General features: G+C 38.5%; 1 protein-coding gene across 5 annotated transcripts in view; it reads right to left on the bottom strand.

Moving 5' to 3' along the window:
- MICU2 (mitochondrial calcium uptake 2) overlaps positions 1-17,283 on the bottom strand; it is a 163,196-nt gene that overhangs the window by 43,029 nt on the left and 102,884 nt on the right. For 4 of the 5 annotated variants that reach the window (XM_026073732.1, XM_026073729.1, XM_026073728.1 and 1 more), the window contains exon 3: positions 92-123. In XM_026073732.1, the coding sequence (XP_025929517.1) occupies positions 92-123 (32 nt within the window). Of the gene's footprint in view, positions 1-91; positions 124-9,471; positions 9,622-17,283 lie in introns of those variants that run through there. The other variant, XM_026073731.1, reaches the window with a different exon arrangement.

Raw genomic sequence — 17,283 nt, 5'->3', positions numbered from 1 at the left:
TATAAAACCAGTTTTGAAAGAGGAGTCCATTTGATTGAGTAACAGAAAGAACGCGAGTTCTTTTGAAGCCCGAAAGGAACATTTTGCTTACCTTTTTTGTCAGTTTCTTGGCTGAAGCTTTACCTATAATAAAAAGAAATCATCATTATTCAATAACAAACTCTGACTTTAAACTTTGATCAAGTTCTGTGGCATTTCTTCTTTTTATAGGAAARTACTAAGTAATAAGAAACAGAATATTTTGTAGTGGGCAGTTTGTTTCTAATTCCCACAACGATCAAGAAAGGACAACATTTTAAAATAATATGAGCAATCTGTTCAAATGTTCTTGCAACTTAGGTGAAACCATGAACTACTCAGATATCTATGACTAATTTGCTAGTGTGATTTTGAATACTGTGGACTACAAATGTATTATATATTCCAAAATCAGGTTATGCAGTAACCCCCCCCCCCGTATTATTTACAAAGGGATTTGTATGCACACCTAATACACCTCCAAACACAGGCTGAGTATGCAAAAGCTAAAAAATAAATAAAAAAAAGCGAAGGAAGAATTTTATGTTTCTATTAAGTAAACTGAACACCTCTTCCTCCTCTAACAGCATCAGATGAAACCACACAAATTCTTAAGTGTTCACCAGCAGGCTCAAGCCTATGCTCAAATAGGGAAGTTGCTGGGGATAGTGTAAGGTCATACTCCTGTGCAGGTCACCGGTCTGAGGAGCTGCGACATATTTTATCCGTGGAATGGTTCAGCTGGTTAGATGGGACTGTAGCAATTCTGCAGTCTCACTGCAGAGGGAACCACGTTCCACTTCTCAGTCTACTGCCCCATCTCACAGGTCTGTCTCTCGATCATTTCTGCTCACACAGTTCCCAAGCCTGTGTCCCTCACTCTAACCACTTGCAGCCCATTCCTGCTTTTCTTCATCACCAGGTCCTCTGGATTCAAGCCAGCCATTATCTCCTATTTATTCATGATGTACAAGCATAAGCAGAGTTGCTTGCATTCGCCGTGGGGACTGATGCCACTGGGCGCTGAAGCCTGCTTTGCTCCGTGCTCACCCTCTGCTGCTTTATGGGCCTCCTGCTTCTGAAGAGTCACCAGCACCGAGCTGCTGTTTGGGAGTGGACATACTGATGCAGCCTGGTGGGCAGCTGTTAACAGACTGCTACCAAGCACTTTCACAGGCCCATATCTTGGCCAAACGGTGGTGCATTCTCAGTAATATAGCAAATTTCCACAATGGTGGCAAAAGACATGTCCAACAGCAGAGGGGCTCCACTTGCAACTTTTAGCTTCAAACCAGGGACGTGGCTGGAACATCTCAACTAGCTACAGTTTGTTTTTCAGTATGGGCAAATCAGTGCATTGGTCTCTATTCTCTGAACTGTCAATAACATTTCTGCTGATAAATTCCTCTCCCCACCCCCCAGTCCCAAATCAGCCTAAGGCAGACACCTGGCACAGAACATTTCAACCCAAACGTTTAAGTTTGACAAAAGTTATAGGCAACTAAAATTAGGGTTTTATAACTAGAGTGTTGAGTGACCCCAACAACAGGTGTTGCCAGCACCACCTGTTACTTTACTATGTATGAGTACATTTTTGTGCAATGTATCTACATATATTTACACACACACACAGACACACACAAAGTCACATAGATAGATACCTTCTAGATACCTTCTATCTCAAATGAAGTAAAAAATCCACAGTTTTGCCTCACTTGAGATAAAAGAAGTCAGACTAACAACAGTCTGGGAGAGCAAGTAAAAAAATAAAATAAAAATCACTGTGTCCAGCAAGGCAGAGTACAGAACTGGGCGATGTAACACTACAATTTAACACTGCTCGCTCTTGTAGAGCACTCCTAATGAATGGGTATTTAGCAAATTATGTGATTTAGACCTCAGCTTAACATCTGCTTCGAAATGTCACCTCCTCTGCACAGCACTTTTCMATTTGGAATTAAAACACACCGCAGCAGCTCTTTTAGTCTGGGGAGACCCACATGGCAAGAAGCCTGATCAGATGAAGCGAGTCAGGCTGTAGGTCTTCCTCTTTCCATCCGTGTCTGACTGACCTGCAGGGGACAGGCAGAGTGTGTAAGAGCTCCCAAAGATGGGTGCTGCTTTTCAGGGAAAAACAGAATTTGGGAGAAAAAAAGGGAAAGCCACCGTACAATGACTTTCACTGTAAATGCTCTCTGCAATTGTTGTCTGCTCTGAAGCCAGCCATGCACCTGCATTTGGTTAACAGCAGCTCCACTCATTTCAATCTCCTGGTGGCCATATGAGTGCCACATCTAGGAAGGCCACTGCTATTTCAGCAGTGTATCGGCAGGGGCCCTTTGCCAGCTTCCAGGAGGATGAGGAAGGAGGTAAGCAGCGGCCTGCAAGCTGGAACAGCAAAGGCATGAATAACTGATGCAAGGCAAGGAGAAAGCTCTGGGAGCAACCACGCAGATACTAGCTGGCCAAGTCTGTGAGGGTCTACAGCAGGTAAGTCTGTGTTTCTCTTCTCTCTGCTGTACTCAGCACAGTGACCCTGAAACACTTCAGCTAAGCAGTTCTAGGGAATATATTCTCAATGGGAATAATCCTACTTTGATAAAAATTAGGAAGGGGAAAACAAAGATTTTGCAGACACATAGAGCCTCTTTTCTCCAGCTAGCAGAGTCACCAGCTTCAAGCACCTCTGCAGTTGTCTAGAGCTTGTGCAATTGGCTGCTGGTGGCTGTGAATGCCTCCACTGTGCTCAGCTGTGGCCATCCTCCAGCAGAGGTTTAAGATGTGGACATGCTGAATGACCTGTTTCAGAGATGAAGAAACAGTAGCAGTAATGATAGTGAGAGCTAGGTGCACATACTACCCTTGACTACAAAGAAAGGATGGGGAATCGTGGCAGGGGTGAAAGGAATAAGGGAGGAGAGGAAGCATTTGCTGGGCAGCAGGAGGAAGGAGAGAACAGTCCCGAGCCCCACGGGGGACAAAGAACAGACCGAGGTGGGGGAGCCAGTCCCCAGTACAGCTGGCAGAATAAGGGGCAGTTACTGCAACAAAAGGGGAAAAAAGCAGGAGGAAAAGGGAAGGATTGAGAGATAAATAAAGACTACTTTTTTTTTTTAAGTAGGAAATACAGCAGAGTAATAAATGTGGAGCCTGTTTTTGTTTAATGACTCTTCTCAAATGGGTTTAGAAATCAAAATTTCTTACAACTTAGTCAAATGAAAATGGCATACAGATCTCAGCAAGTCTGTACTGGTAGCCAGTAATCTTGTTAAAAAAAAAACCCTTACATTTTGGGTATTAGTGTTATCATTCATATTGCTATTTTTGTAAAGTATTAGACTACAACCTTACAGTAATTTTATAATTTAAATTGCATAATGAGTTTCCACCAATAATTATTTTAATATTTGCTAAGAATGAAATTCAATGATACCCTCTTGGTGCTGTCACCATATAAAAACATTTGTGAAGATTCAAATCTCAACTTTCACTTAGAAACATTAGCCACTTTTATTGAAGCATTCATAATATTCCTTGAATACTAATTTAGCTCTTACTGCTTATCCTTTCCATTTATTCTCCTCCTAACAATGAGATCCCTTTAGAACATCAACAAGGAAAGCTTTGTTGATAGCGCACACTAACGTATCGAATGTGCAGTCCTCTGAGGAATAAGGTCTTTTAAGGCCTTGTCTACCGTAATTAGGAAAAGAAGGCTAACTCCTCTTCACAAGAAATGCACTGCAAAGGTATAAACAGTTTTCTTAGCCAATTCAGACAGTGAAAAAGAGGCCCCTTCCTGGTTATCAATTAAATTTGGGTATAATTGGTGCTGTCATTCCTGATACATGACCGCAAATATATCAAGATTTAAGTCTCTCTCTAAGGAATACAGCCAAGGATATAATTATTAGGAACTATTTTATGTAATAAGAAAAAGATCTGAAGGATTCACTTTTCTGTAGTTTTATTCTTTTAACTTTCAACTGATATATTTTTAATAACATATAAATCAATGACATATTAGAAAACCTGTTCATAGTAGTAACAGTCTTACTTTGATACCATAAAAAGAAAGTTAGAATTTTTATTGTTCTGAACATGAAAGAAGGGGAAGAAAAACTTCTTTTTTCTACAGATCTGCCAAGACAGATGGAAATTCTTGCTTAAAGTAAAACGAGTATTTTCAAGGGTCTGTACCTATTTTACAGATGCCATCATCTGATTTTCACTATCTATAGTGGATCCACGAAGCAACAACCAGGTACAGACACATTTTTTGCAAACAAAAAAAGCCATTTTAGCTTTTAAAGTTAAGCTACTTGAATAAATACCAAGTCTACTTACAAGCATACAAATTCTGTGCCGTTAGCCAAGAAAGTTAGCTGACAACCGTAATTAAGAAAACACCGCCAAGAGCAGCTACTTCAGCTTTAATTTGCCCTCGGCAAACCTGGGTCTTTTGTCACATGTATTTCTTACAACAGAAGTGTTTCCATCATCTATCTGTTTTTTACACTAATATGTAGAATGAACCTGACATCAATGTTAGGATTAACATTAGGAAAGGGCTGAATTAAACAAGTACCCACTTGCACTCAGTAACACCCATTTACACCCATATGGCTTGGGAAAGGCTTAGATCTGACAAAAGACATTTAGAGCCAAAGAACGATCAAAATCACTAAGATCAACCATTATAACAACAAGAATCAAATGCCAACACAAAAGTAGAGAAATTACTCCCTATGATAAAGCAGAATTTTACACATCTGAAAAATTGCTCTGATTTTTTAATATGGAAGTTAAATATAATTTTTAAAACAATCTTTCTCAATAGCCTTAACTTCAATTACAACAGTAGCTAAAGGGATACCTTTTACCAGGAAAACAACAGATGCCTGTCACTTTTTACCAGTGAAGTCTCTGAGCAAGTTTTAYTAGGATCTCTTTTTTAGCTCCATTTTAGACAGACACAGTGATAATCAAGTAAAAAAAAAAAAAGTCATCGCAGTTTTTTTTTTGTTTTTTTAATTTTAGATGGCAACCACTACTACCTTTGCTGAAGCTTGGCAAGTTCAAAATCAGATTGGGGCACTAGGAAATTATTAGTTTTTCTCTGAAAAAAATATAAAAAGACTAGCACTATGTATGTCACAATTCGACCAAAGCTCTGATTCTACARAACGACGAGGGACGAACCCCTTCAGTGCGTGGGATCTCAGCGCAGCTCTAGCTGGCGGGCTGTGAGGATCAGGGCCCTGCTAAAACACAACGTGCTGCAAGCAGCTTGTGCTGTGGCCCTTTCAGTGGAGCCCGCACTGCAGGTTTCCTGTCATGGGAACTGGAATTTGTATTTCTCCCTTCCAGCCAGCAGCCAATTTCCACAAAACCTGAACTCTTCGAAAATTATATGTTTGTACCCAAGTGGGTTGGTTTAGATAAGACTCATATACGTGGATTTCCTTGGGGAAACCTGGTTAAAATTTTTGTTTAAGTTAGTCTAAAGTATACGACTATCAAAATTCAGTCGCTTGCGTTCAATTCCCAGCTGTCTCAGATTTTTTTTATATGATACTGGACAGGTAACTTAGCTGAGTGAGTTCTCCTCTGTTTCTCTTGTTTACTTAGACTCCCAGCTCTTGAAAGAAATGATGGTCTCCTCTATGACTTTTCAAAGTGCTTACCACAATCTAAATATCTAAATAATCTAAAGGGCAAAACTCAAGCCAATAATTAGTCCTTGAAAAAGCCTACTTTTGAAATATTGGAGACAGAGATAAATCAAGGAGAGTCAAAAAAAATTAAGGCTTTTTGAAGGCATGATAAAACAAGTGGTCAGATTCCTATGATAACACCTGGCAAACCAGTATCTGAATAAATGAGAGCACTATTTAAAGGAATTATGAACCCACTAAGAGCTAGAAAGCTCTTACTGAACCAGTACATTATTCCATTGAAACAGAATTGATAAAAGTCATCTCAATCAGCCAAATTAGTGAATTGAAGCACCTGAATTCAAGCCCAGGTATGCCCAGTGGAACAGGCAGCACTGCATTAATAGAAGCTTCTGAAACCTTTTACAAAACAAGTTTTGCATCTTTCGGAAACAAGCGTTGCATCTGTCCTTCTTTATTCGCAGCAATCATTCCTCTGAGGAAATGAGAAATACACAGCGCTGGGCTGAGGCCAGCCCTGGCAAAGCTCCATTTCAGAAGAGCAGCTGCATCAGGCCCAGTCAATACCGGCAGATTTCTCTGTGAGTAAGGCAGCCTGCAGTGAAAAGGGTGGGAAGCTGAGGTAGGAAGAAAACTTCCAAGGCTGACACAGTGTGTTAGGAAACTGAAACAGACTAAAAAAATTAAGATAAGCCAGTTTTCAGAAACTTTTGAAGAAACAGTGACATACAGTTACCAATATTACCATGAATTCCAAAATAACCAATGGGATGAGGTTGCAAGTACACCTCGTGGTCCTCCTTACAGAGCACATGAGCACCTCAGCCCTCGCTGGGACACTCACAGCTTGTGGAAAGTGCAGGGGAACACGGGACCAATTTTTCTTTAGGTATTATCCAGGGAACATGACTTGCTCCTAGGTCCATCTGTTCCAATAACCTACCTAAGACTTGTCCAGGAAAAGCTGATGATATATTCAAACTCCCAAGTTTCCCAAAACATATACACTATTAATCTTTACAACCATTGCAATTCTTGCAATGATGCAGCATACAGAAAGTTATTTTTTCCAAAACACCAGGAAGGTGTAACAGCAATCAGGACTGAACAGGGCTAACTAGAACTGTGATACAACAGCTCTTCGGCACAGAGCACGCGTGTACCCGCAGCTCTCAGCTACCAAAGGAGCATGAGATTGAGCTAAGACTCCCTTTGCCACATGAGCAGCAGCAGGGAGGCAGGCAGAGGAGGMAGCTCCTGGACAGAGCAGGCTGCCAGCCCTCCGTGTCGACTCTGAGTTCAGGACTGGAGGTAGCATCCAGAAGAAAAATGTGCTATGTGAAACGCGAGTCCTCAAATTCCCAAGTGTCTCACTCTCAGTTTCTCTGACTTCATTTAAATGTATAAAAATTAGATGCCTAAATCTGAGTCAGTGATCTCTGTGGTGCTTTGCTGTAGCTATGGTGGTATAAGGATGTACATAGAAAAAGGTTTATAATTAGCTTTGAAATCTGCTGCGCCTATTTCAGACCTGAAGAAGGGCTTGTGTGCCCAAAAGCTTGTCTAATTTTTCCAGCTTACAGCAACTGGTCTAATAAATGATACTATCTCTGTCTACAAACCTCATCCTGACTAATGATCCCAGGCTCCCTTTATAGCCAAGGGAGAGAAATAGACACAACAAAAGAGCAATTTATTCCATATTGAGATAGGTCTCTGTTACAGGCCAGATACAGTCCCTTGGAGGTACCTGTTTCCCTCCAGTAACTTTAAAGAGATCCTACAGTCACTAGCTCCGACCTGACGTTCAGCTTTTACTAAGTTTGGGTAGACGAACCCTTCTCCAAGCAACCGGAAAGCTGAAATCATGACTGCTTTTTATGTTTGTCGTATCTGTAATCTCCTAATAATTTTATGTTAGCAGTACTAAAGGCATGTTGACTTTCTTCATTAAGAACTTAATCAGATGCAGAGGGGCAAAATGAACTACAGCACAAAGAGGCAGAGAAGGCTGCCTAATTGGAGCAAAAAGTTATTATAAAGACAATGAAGACTACCTAGAAGGAGCTGTACCATGATACACATTTAGGAGACCAGGAGGGTCAGGAATGATTCCTATGAGCTTATAGAGAGTATTATGTAGCTCAGAGATTTGGGATGTCCTGAATATGAACAAAGCCATGTATCTTCCATGAAGAGCAGGCAGGCAGACTCTCAGCTCAAGAAAAATTTCTAGTATTAGACTTGAGAGATAGTCATTCTCTTCTAGCAAAGTGAACAGCACATGCTAGACTGAGCCTTCAGGACTCTGAATTTCATGAACTTTGATTCTATCCTGAAATAAGGAAGGGATGATTTCTGTAGCATTGCTATGCTTTATGTTGTGATCCTCTCCTATGGTTAACAAAGACTAGTTTTTGAAGTACTACAGTGCAGGAGTGCATGCTAGATCGAGATACTAACAACAGATGAGGATAATTAACTAATATAATAGCCTAAYAGCAGTAGAGGTTTAATTCTGTTCCTCTCTACTAGACAATGCTAGAAAGTCATGATCCCTGACTGAGGGGCTCTATAATCCATTTTATGACTAGAGAAAATAAGTATAACATGAACAGAAGGACAAGCAAAGTAGGATAAGAGCAACAACAATTAAATGACAGTTAAAACTCTAACTGCTTGCACGACTTGAGCAAATTGCAAATTGAGCAATTTGGATTCAGAAGCAAAATGTGTGCCCATCAATCCTCCCACAATCAAAATCAACAAAGAAGAGGTCAACACCTTAACAGCACCACAAATTTATTCTCATCTCACTGTATAGAGTATAAGACTTTGTTTGAGTTTATGTGGCTCAATATAAAGCCACCATCACCATTGTAGCAATTATCCCTACTGTATCTCAGTCAACCACTTCCCTCAAAATTTGACCCGTTCTACATATATCTGAAGAATCTTACCTGCCATGACAGACTCATTTTTTTCATGCATCTTACAAAATGTGAAAAAAAACTTAGTACAGTTACAGACTAAGTGTAACCAGAAGAAAGACTGCTAGAATTCACCCATTGCAATGGAATTTATCACTAGCAGAAGCTACCTAAGTAATCCTGGCATAAGGAAAAAGAGGGGGTGTGTCAGGGGAGGGTAAGTGATTCAGCTGCAGTAGGGAATCAAACTATTATCTCTTTATTACGGACAGTAAAATCCCTTTTTACTAGATGGGGCTTGATCTTTTTTTCCTTTTTGCTTTGATGTTATTTATCCTCTAAGCAGGAACTGCAAACCATATCAAACAGTGCCAAATTATGTGAAGTAACTGTACGGTTTAATTATTGCACTTTGATACATAACAAATACTCCAGCGTGCAAGAATTACAGATAATGAGGACAGAAAAGACCACTCCGGTCACCTAGTTTGACCTATTGCTCCCAACAGACTTTTGCTCATGCATTATCTCATCTGTTCATGTACACACAAATACATGCTCGCACATTCAAAAGATAATATCAATATTAAGCTGTAGTTTGGGGTTTGAAAGACAATGATGACTTTAATTCAACTATGTTTAGAGAATAGCTTGCTTTTTCTTAAACTTACTCATCTAAGTTCAAACTTTAGGATAATGTTGATATTGCTTATTCCTAATAGAACAGTAAAAATAAAATGCTGAAATGCAATAACTTAATATAACTTTAAAACAAAAATTGGAAACATTTCAGGAAAAATTTGAAGTTATTCATGGAATCATCATGAAAAATGCAATGCTCTTACCATAATTCTGTTCAGATGCAGGGCATTTATAGTGCATGTGTCAAAGCAGTAAATAGCTGACATATTAGTGCATCAAGCCAATTTAAATTACTGCAGCGGGTAAGTAACTGGGAACACTGACATGTCACATAAATCCAATGAGTTCTCAAGAGTCCTGTAAATATAAAAAGCTTTTTAGATCCAGTTTATATAGTAGCCTGCTTTTTTTCTTCCATTTCATCCTATCACATATCAAAATTATTTACACCATCAGTAATGCTTTCTTTTCCATTAAAACAGTATTTTTCTTTTAAAGGTTAATTTACTTCCACTACAGCAACATGCAATGAAAGTTCTCAAAAATTTTGGAAAAAAATGTTTCAGGAGGTGACACTTGATTGGAAAAGTACAATGGAATTTTGCTAGAAGTACCAGTTTGGGAAACTTCCACTCATTATATCCCAGCAATCCTTAGTCAGACCTTTGTGGGGGGGGGGGGGAAAGGCTGATGTCCATCTGCACAGCAACTGTGAGATCTGGAAAGCTCATCAGCAGGATGCCCAATTTCTCTTGCTCTATTATTCTAATGATGCTGGTTATCTTTGCTCCTCTTCTGTTCTGCTAGTACCTTGTCCTTCCACCAAAGGCATATCCTTCACCCTTCATGGACTAAAGGCATCCTTCCCCAACATCACACTACTCTTATCTGATTATCAGTGATAACTCCTCTAGGGAATCTAGCACAAACATCACTTTCTGGTGACTGCTGAAGATGGTCTCAGGAGATTCAGGAAATTTTATGGAAAATCCCATGAACTGCAGCTCGCCTGTGGTTAAAGGGAAACTGTTCACCCATTTCTCAGACAAAATGAATGAGCGCACTGGCTGACATTTGTTTCCAGAAGGGCTATGAATACAAAACATCTCTCTAATTACCTCTCATACAGTCGCCTTATCCTCTTTGCAGAAGGAAAATGTCAGATTAGGTGCTTTTGTAACCTATGCTAACGCTAAATAAAAACACTAGTGGGTAGGTTTCATATAGAGGTCTAGGATATTTCCCCTGTGCTCAAATGAAAGGCAACAACATTCTGTACAAAGCATCTGAAGGCTGTATTCTGGCTTCACATCTCACTGACAGCTACTGAGGAGGACCAAAGCTCTTTTACCCCAATTCTCAATAGCTACTGACATGAGAAAGCAAAATCTTGGATTTAACAGTGAATTTGGGCATTTTATTGAAATTAAAAGAATTCTATGTTTGTAATTTTGTTAATGAGAGATATCTGTTTAAGATCAGGCCTGGGACATTTGGTCTTGCTGCCCAGAGCATGGTAGACTACAAAAAGGGTCGGAACCCCATTATGCTTATCTTCCAGGACATATGTCTCTTTCATGAACATGCAGTTTACAGTGACTATCTGTCTGAGGGTATTGCTATCGAGTTTATGGAATAGTTAATTTGTCAATTATAATCAAAATAAATTCTGCTTAATAATTAAAGGATTAACTGAACACCCACTAGATAGTGTTCAGTTACTGCACAGGGTGAGCTCGGCTAGCTATAGGTCTACCTCCTAGTCACCTCTGCTTTGCAGCAGATTGCAAATTTCTTGAAGAAAGTACAAATACATTTGAATAACAGGACAAAAAGGGATGAAATCATCCTCTTTACTAGAAATTTGGGAAGGATCCAGTAAATTATCACCCTTGTTGAATGTGCGTAAGTGGAACTTCTAAAATGTAAGACAGTTCAAAACAACAACAACAAAAAAGCACGCAAGATGGTTTTGCATCCACTTGCTAATACTCTAGATTTTTCTCAAGAAGCTTGTATTTTGGTAACTGGTGATATCATCCATCTGTTCTTCATCCTCCCAAACTCTCCTGATATCATCCACTGAAAGAAAACAGTGAATAAACACATACCAAAGAAACATTTCCATTTTGCAATTCCTTTAATTAAAAGGATGAATTGAATTACTGGATGTCTATTCTAGCTGGACCTAATAGATCACTTTCTTTTTCAAGCAAAATCAGAACAATTGCAGCTACTGTCCATTAATCATTGGTGAACAGATATAAGAAAAAAAAGAAGAAAAAAGTACTACTTTAAGGGAAGAGACTTTTGGTGTACATACAATATTGTAGCACTTAAGTTCAGATAGTCTGTAGAACTATAGAGATCAGAAGGGTGAATAGCGTCAAAGGGAACTGCTATTCAGAGCAGAATAAAGCAGATTCTGTCAGGTCAGGACTTCCAGAAGGAACCTTTCCCCTTTACAAGACTCCAAAGTGCAACCTCACATGAAAATTTTAGCAAGGCCAGTTTAACGTCGATGATTGCAGCGATGACGTTACTTTCCCTGATTTTCACTGTAAGAAGATAAGGGCATTCTGGTTACCGTGTTTGGGAACTTTCCTACATAGCAATCTGCCTACTGCATTGGGCTTTTACTGATCTTGCGCAGCCCTATTTTATCATGTCCATGACTTCCTAGGTTGAGGCATTATTGCAATCTCTAGCTTTTCTTCCCTCTTTCTTCCTTGTCATGCTTAATCATAGATTCCTATCAGTGGCTGACTTGCTTTCCTTCAGTTGATGGTCCAACGTCATTCTCACTTTTACCTTTAAATTAGCCAGGAGCTTCTTTCTACTTCTAAGATTAGCTCATTCTGTTCTTAGCACATACAGAAGCTCTCAGCAAACCAGAAACAGCCCCTGCTGAGTCTGACTTGTTTATACATCATCATTAACATCTGTCACCTAGCAATTAACAGATGTTTGGGAAGTTTTCCTACAGCAGGGTTTCCAGAGTATGGAAGTGATAAGAGACTGCTCTTGTTTTTTTCAGCTAAGCAAGAAAGGTTTATCCTATTTTTACCACATGAGAAGACTACTGGAGAGATCTAGTTTTGGCTAGTTTCTCAGAGTACCAGAATGAAGAGTTACATAAAACTTAAAAAAAAAAAAACAAAAAAAAAACCACCTGCAAAACTTGCTAACATTATCCTTATTTAGAAGATTAGGCGGTAATGGAAAGGATCATGAAAAGTTTGAGAGGTCCCCTAAAAGATCAAAGAGAACTAAAGTAATGAGAAATCATAGAAGAGCTTAAAAAGAGGTGTTAATCATGCCTAACCATAGCAGGCAAAACAGTTGGGTTAATTCGCAACTTAGAAAAAAAAAAATAGTGTTGCTAATAGTAAGTTTAATAATAAATTCCTGACAAGACGTTCATCAACATTCCCTATTACTACAAAAGAAGAAAGTCTCCTGCACCGATTAGAACACCTCTTCTGTGCTAACGGGAGGCTTTTGAGACTGAGTAATAGATGTAAAGATAAGCCTTCTCTTGACCATCTGGCTTAAAACTTCTCACATTTTAAAGAAAAAAAAACCTAGCAAGAGGAAAAAAAATCCAGAGACCAAGATGATCAATAAAGTCTTTAAAAATGAATCATTTCTTTCCTAGAATTGTCTTATCTGCCCATAAAAAAAAAAACTTTCCTGAATTTTTTTTTTTTGCTTCCTGATGAAGCAAACCTCAAAAAGACAATTGAAAAACAATTACCTTGGCTTTAATTTTATATTCAGATTTTCTAAAGAATTCTGATCCTATTAAGCACCAAAGGAAACACTGTATTAAGTTTGTCAAAATAGAAATAGAACAGAAATATTTCTTTACTAAAGGATAATGGAGGAGGCAAATCTAAATGCCTAACTTTACACAAAATTCTCAATGGCATCATCTCATTTAATTTGGAGTAGTCTTCAGTATAATGGGCTTCTGTGTCCACTGCATCTAATTATATATGCATTGTTTCCTTCCTACCATACTCATCTTCTGCAACAAAAGTAATTGCTACTCCAGGAGCAACCTTGCGCAAAAGAAAAAAAGAACAGATATTCCTGTGCAAAGGGGAATGTTATCTGGGGGGCATCCAGCCCTTGATTGTATATAACCTTCTAAAAGAATATTCTTTGTCTGATCTGTTTTTCGTCTTAATAACAATTCCTTGAATTCATTAAAACTTTCTTCATCTACAAATGGAGAAGATAATTTACTCTATTGTACTGCCCTCAGCCTCGAGAATGTATGGAACTACAAATGAGGACCAAAGCACCCACAGTTCTGAAAGCTATATATTCTGTATGAATTGATTGCGAGTGAAGCACAGGCTACACAAGTTTACCTGTTTTGCTCTCCTAAGCACTACTTTGTCCCACTTTTCTCCTTGACTGAAGCTGCAATCTGACAATTCAGATGTTTCAGCAACTTAAAAAGATCCTGACATCTATCCTTGTTTCATCCCGTTGGCCCAGTGATTGTTCGTGGGTTGTGCTGTAAGCCAGACCTGGGAATGAAGGAGGCTTTGTGCAAAGGAATCAAATTAAAAAAGAATGTAATAAAGCTACCTACACGAAGCAGAGCAAAGGAGGGCCTCCTCCAGGCAGAGGAGACAAATTTGGGTTTGTTTAACCTAACAAGACCAGGGCTGAGGTCTAATATAATTATCTATAATGCATCAAGGGGTTAAGATTCAAAAAGAAATAAAAGAACTATTTCAGGTAATGGGTAATGTTGGCAAAAGAGCAAGTAGGTATAAACAGAGAGTGATTAATTTTAGGTTGGATATTAGATGAGAGTATTAAAGAGTCAGAAGAGATGCTGTGTCACTGTTTTCCAATATAAACAGTGGTGACAACTGTTTTTAAATTGAGCATGAATAATTTCGAAGAGATCTATATTTTAAGTTTTTAAAGACCTAAAATGAGAGCTGACTTTTAGAAAATGTAAGATAAATTTTGATACATTTTAGCCATAGAATACTAAAAAGAAGTGATAAACCATGTAAGTATCACCCTAGTATAGAATGCAAACCCTTAAAAACATATCACAAGATGTTACATGTTAACTTAAGTGAGCTGTGATAATATATACAAGTGCTCTCATAATGCTGTGATTAAGCAGACATCCTTTCTCCTCCATGTAGCAGTAGTGGACATAAAGAATAGGGACTGTTCTCCTGAAATAAGCATCTGCTTTCACTCCAGAGGCAAGAGAAAATAAAAATTTCAATCAAATTTTAGGAAGGTTTTTTACAATTCTCAAAGTGGATGCAAATTAAAAGCAAATAATAGAAACCACTTTCTTTTAGTGAAAAAAATAAAGCAATCTTATGTTGCCCACTGTTCTTCCAAATTGAGCATACTGTTTTAAATACAGTTTCCTAGACTTCATAGCAAAGCCCCTCTTTTTGTTCCAGTGAAGTTTGCCTTTACCATCATACACGTTGCAGAAAATGTTGCTCTCTTACGCTAAATCTGAAGCGAGAATAAAGCTAGAGAAGCAGATGAAACATTCAAATGTTAGGCTTTATATTTTCTCCCAAGAAAGAGTGAGCTGTCACTTTCTCTATCACCGAAAAATCCAAAGAGAAGAATCAATTGCTGTATCAGGGCACAGATGACCACTCAGAAGTTGTCAAACACAGTAAATAAATACAGTCTGAATGGAAAAGCAGATGCCCATTCACATGAGACAAAATGACTAATTTTAGTATTGTTTATTATAAGAATCTGCTATGTCAGGCTCACAACTGTTGGGATTTAGCCCACAGCAGAGAACAAACACCCTTCACTCTTCCCCAGAAAAAGCATTTGGAGAAGAACAGAAAAAGACAAAAAAATTCTATTTTCTAAAACGGACAGTTTCTCAATGGGATATGTGACTTACTAAGAGCTTGCTAATACCAACACAGCAGCAGGACTCCACCGTTCCAGTCGTTACAATAGTATCAAAGATATCAGAGCAAAGGACATGAATTCAAGGCATGAAAGGAAGGCTAGCACTTGGAAAAAATGAGCTGTATCATACTGACGACTTCAAACATCAGCTCTTCCAGAAGACTACTGAAATAGCTTGAACAAAGTCAACCGGCAGCTGACTTGGCTACGTTCTACATTCAAGTTCCATACAAGGAGCCAACATTTTTTTTTTTATTAAACCAGCTAGGATTGCTGCTCTTGGTGAATGAGGAGTTCACAAGACACTGGCATTTTCCATATACCAAATTCAGTCAGAAAAAAAAAGAACTGTCAATTAGGATGTATCTGAACCTAGCAAAGCTTCTGAACTACCCTTCAGCTAATAAAAAGCAAGGCAGGATGTGCTGGAAGGAGTGGCATCTTTCACTAGGTACAGCTGAAAAATCCTTAAGCTTTCAGGTACACAAGCCTTTTTCAGGTCTGAGAGGAGAGATATTTAACTGGAGACCCAGCTAGTGGCACACTCAGGTGCTCTCCAGCATTATGGACAGCAGCACAAGGACGAGAGCCCTCTGACAGATTGGGTAAAGGTGGAAGATGGATTAGATTGCTGTGAAATCATTCTAGGATGCATTATCACTTGCAATAACTAAGCCCATAAGCCTGACACAGGGCACTGTCATGTACCCGGGCTGCTCTAACAAGAGAAACTTGGCTTTTTTTTTTTTTTTTTTTTAATGTATGGAAAAAAAATTGAGCTCGTATTTGCTTTTGTTTCACAGTAGGTGAGATAGGCTACTGACTGCAATCTGTGCAATAACCACTGCAGGTGCCTAAGAAGCAGGGAGCAAAAATGAGAGCATAATGCAGGTAGTTTATCCTAGGAAATCAATGCCAATATTGCCAAACTGGGGGGCAGCAGAACTTCTTAAAGGTCTCTCTGCAGATGCTAGCCATTTACTTGGCAAGCAAGGACAGCTCAATATCATCTACCAAAGCAGACTTCATACCTTGGCTGCTATTGCCTATAAAGAAATTGATAGTTCATGGGTCTACCCTACATATTTTAAAAAAATCATAACGTAACATTTCTTACCAGGACATGCAGGGGAAAAAAAAATTAGTCTATATCAAAATTACCCCCAAATTGATTAATCACTTTGACCATTATAAAAATTAATTTTTGGCCTAAGGACAAGCACAGAAACATTCAGCCCTGAAAGAGCTATAGACAATTGAAAATAGGTGGTTAGAATGGAAGCTAGATTTTGGCAGGAATGTAACATGCATTTCTGGCACCCGGTACTATCCACCTAAGGGTCTACCAGATCATCACCATTTCTAAATATTGTAATACAACCAAAGATATTTTAAAAACAGATTGTACTTAACTTCTTAGGTACAAAACAATACCTTTGTTAAGGATGTATGTTGCAAGAAATTAAAATACAGTTAAGAGTGATAAAAATTCATTGAGTCTGATTTTCACGCTACATGTGTTAAGACTTAATTGTCAGTTAAGCAGGATGTTTCAGAACTGATTAAGTTCCACTGCATTTATTTTAAAAATAATACTGTAGTAATCTGTCAAGAAGTATTCAGAACCTATAGCAGAAAAAATCCCAGAGATATTTTCTGTGGTATGTCAACATTATAAATATCATCTAAATAGTGTGTGGTGTTTTACAAAAATAAAAAAAAGCATTACAAATAGGAAAAATATTCAGAGACCAGGAATGACTGCAAGAGTTCTTGAAATTTGCTCATATGTATAAAAAAAGAAAAGTGACTTCTCCATTAATAATTTTAAATATCACAGGAGCATGTCCCAAAACTGGAATAGTTAACTAAAGCAGAAACTGTTGCAAGACTTCTGAAATTCTAAGGCAGCCCATGTTTGTACAACAAGCAGACTCCTGTTATTAATAACCAGATCTTTCCATTACTTCCATTACAAGTATTCTGTATGTGCACAATATATTTTCATTCATTTCAAGGAATCTGTTTTCCATTCAGATGCCATTAAATAACCAATAACTTTCACACTTTAAATAACTAAA

This window comes from Apteryx rowi, unplaced genomic scaffold (genome assembly GCF_003343035.1).
Source record: "Apteryx rowi isolate R43461 unplaced genomic scaffold, aptRow1 scaffold_376, whole genome shotgun sequence".
Lineage (NCBI taxonomy): Eukaryota > Metazoa > Chordata > Aves > Apterygiformes > Apterygidae > Apteryx > Apteryx rowi.
The sequence above is the reverse complement of the archived record's forward strand: the minus strand, read 5'-3'. Positions and strand labels throughout refer to the sequence as shown.